This window comes from Aplidium turbinatum, chromosome 3, assembly GCF_918807975.1.
Source record: "Aplidium turbinatum chromosome 3, kaAplTurb1.1, whole genome shotgun sequence".
In the NCBI taxonomy this organism is placed as follows: Eukaryota; Metazoa; Chordata; class Ascidiacea; order Aplousobranchia; family Polyclinidae; genus Aplidium; species Aplidium turbinatum.
In genome coordinates, this window is record NC_137474.1 from 26,879,896 (window position 1) to 26,882,513 (window position 2,618).

General features: G+C 36.8%; 1 protein-coding gene across 1 annotated transcript; it reads right to left on the reverse strand.

Annotated features, from left to right (window-relative positions):
- Positions 1 to 358: 358 nt before the first annotated feature.
- LOC145766670 (uncharacterized) lies at positions 359 to 1,255 on the reverse strand. The gene is made up of 2 exons (XM_082578381.1): positions 711 to 1,255; positions 359 to 630 (listed from the first exon to the last, which is right to left on the reverse strand). Exons 1-2 carry the CDS (start codon positions 1,009 to 1,011, stop codon positions 359 to 361), a joined length of 573 nt encoding a protein of 190 aa, XP_082434507.1. The 5' UTR covers positions 1,012 to 1,255.
- Between the last annotated feature and the right edge of the window lie 1,363 nt (positions 1,256 to 2,618).

Sequence of the window (2,618 nt, forward strand, 5' to 3'; positions counted from 1 at the left end):
CACATATTTTCCATTTGTGTTTTCCATATTTTCCATACTGAAGAGATTTCAAAAGGAATTTCATGTCTTCATAGCATTCAGTGAGCTTCACTGAATGTCCAACAGCAACAGAACCAATCTCATTGCCATTGTGTAGTAATACTGCCTTCAAACTCTTTACAGATGAGTCCAAAAACAATCGCCATTCTGCCGAACTGTAGACTATGCCCAAAGTTGATATTAATCCTGAAACATCTTGACAGTATACTAGAGAATGGTCTTCGTCATAATTGAAACATTTTCTAAACTCTTTATCTCTATACCGATACCAGAAATATGTGGTGCGTGGAGCTAGCAAGTTGTTCTCACGTAGTCGTGATCATAGGAGCTGAGCGGATTCTTTGGTGAGATTTAAATCTCGTGTTAGGTCATTCAGCTCAAGCTGTGTAAGAGACTTCGGTTGGCTTGTACTTTGCTCTGCATCCCATGTGTCTTGTTCACTTGCTTCGCTCTCTGCAGATGAAGAACACTCCACTTCACTTATTTCTCCAGGTGGTTCTGGAACAGGAATACCAGGGCCATGTGATACTGGTTTCATGGCTGAAGGAACATCAGGGTACTTCACATGTCGTTTGTTCTTCCGGTTTATTCCTGAAATGAAAAAGAACACTGGTACTCTTAAATCAAACAATAAATGAAAATGCCTCCATACAGTATAAGTATCAGTATACCTTGTAAGTTGGTCATGCAAAAATAACAATCGGTGACATGGTCTTTTCCTTCTCTCCATACCATAGGAATACCAAAAGGAAGGCTCTTTTTTTTCTTTAGGCTCCATAATCTCAAGGTTTCAACGCATGCTCTACAACATATGTGCGGAGCTAATGCCTTGTCCTGATCGCCTAGTTTTACTCCAAAATACGCATAATATGCTTTCTTAACAAACTGCGTAATTTTTGCTCGGCGACTGTGCAGGGTGATCTTGCCACATATATAACAGAACCTGCCTGGATCATTTTTGCACTTTCTCATTGTACTGTAAAAACAAAACTTATCATTATCACACAAACGTGCCTATCCTGACGTGGTATAGTATTGAGTGCACATAAGTCTTTACATAGCTAATTTCCAAATAAAATACAATAACTATCATCTAAACTGCACACTAACCTAGCCTGTAAAAACCACTTCAGATGTTTAACTTTTCAAGAATCAGGTGCATTCGTTATGTTCTTCTCATTGTGATGTCACTGAAGTTTCATCAAAACTTAATTCAATTGCTAAACCATTTTTATGACAAAACAAATCTCAATCCCAAGACGCTGAAAGCTGAAGTTGTCGAAAATTTCAAATGCAATTTGCCAAAAAACTAGACCTGATGGAAGAAAACGGCCAACAGTTTTGGATTCAGCATCAAAAAGTACACTAAGAACCGTCAATACTTTAGTAACCTTAAAATTAACGCAGCACAGTGTAATCTTTAAAATATTTTGTTTTGCTGTAGAATTTTGGGTGAGTTTGTCATAAAATTCAGTAAGAAGACCCAATGCTCGTTCAGATGCATCATTGACAACTGGGATTGCTTTGATTATAGTTTTTACCTTTAAGAACAGTAGATTTTTGTGCCAAAACTTGGGAATAGCTGTTAAAAAACTTGTATATATCTAATTTGAGCAAATTGAACTAAGTCCATGAGTCTTATTCCTATAAGGTTGTGGAGTTGAGTTTGTTGTTGAAGAACTGGCATTTGCTGGATTCTGGTTTTTGGAAGTTTACTTGATTTAAATGCTCCATCATACTTTAAAAGTTCTCTACCCATTTTCTGTTTTTGAGTGAAGGAAGCATGATCGCTTAATAGTGTTCAGGGTACGAACTAGGTTGCATCCTTTTATATCAGCATGTAACGAATTGATGCTGTGTAGATTATGGAATGTGTACCAATGGAAATAATCATGTGTTTTATACTGCTCAAGTTTTTAAACTTTAGAATATTTCCCAAAATTTCATCACGTTCTTGAATTTTGTTATACCATAAGTCTTTTTTATTCATGCTTGTTTTTAAGACTTGATTTTTCCGGAATGGCCCGTTTCGGCGAGTCCGATTCGGCGAGTCCGATTCGACTAGTCCGATTCGGCGAGTTCCCTATTCGGCGAGAGCCTTTTTCGGCGAGTGCCCTATTCGGCGAGGTTTTGAAATTTTTAAAAGGAAATTATCGGGTACCGTAGCCTAATTACAATTGCCGTTTTTACATCGTTTTAACGTCGCTAAACGTTGAAATCGTGCAGAAAGAAATAAAAATAAAATGTTTGAACTATTAAATTAAAATTCGTCAGTTCAGTTATTTTTATTTTTGATCATCATATCAAAAACAATACACGTCAACATAGCAAAGGTAGAAGCGACAAAACGCGAACGTTAAAACGTGCTTGAATTCGTCATGTCAGTTCAGTTATCATATCAAAAACAATACACGTCAACATAGCAAAGGTAGAAGCGACAAAACGCGAACGTTAAAACGTGCTTGAATTCGTCATGTCAGTTCAGTTGTTTATCTTTCTGATCATGATATCAAAAACAATTCACGTCAACATAGCAAAGGTGTAGAAAAAGGTAGAATTGACAAAACGCGAACGTTAAA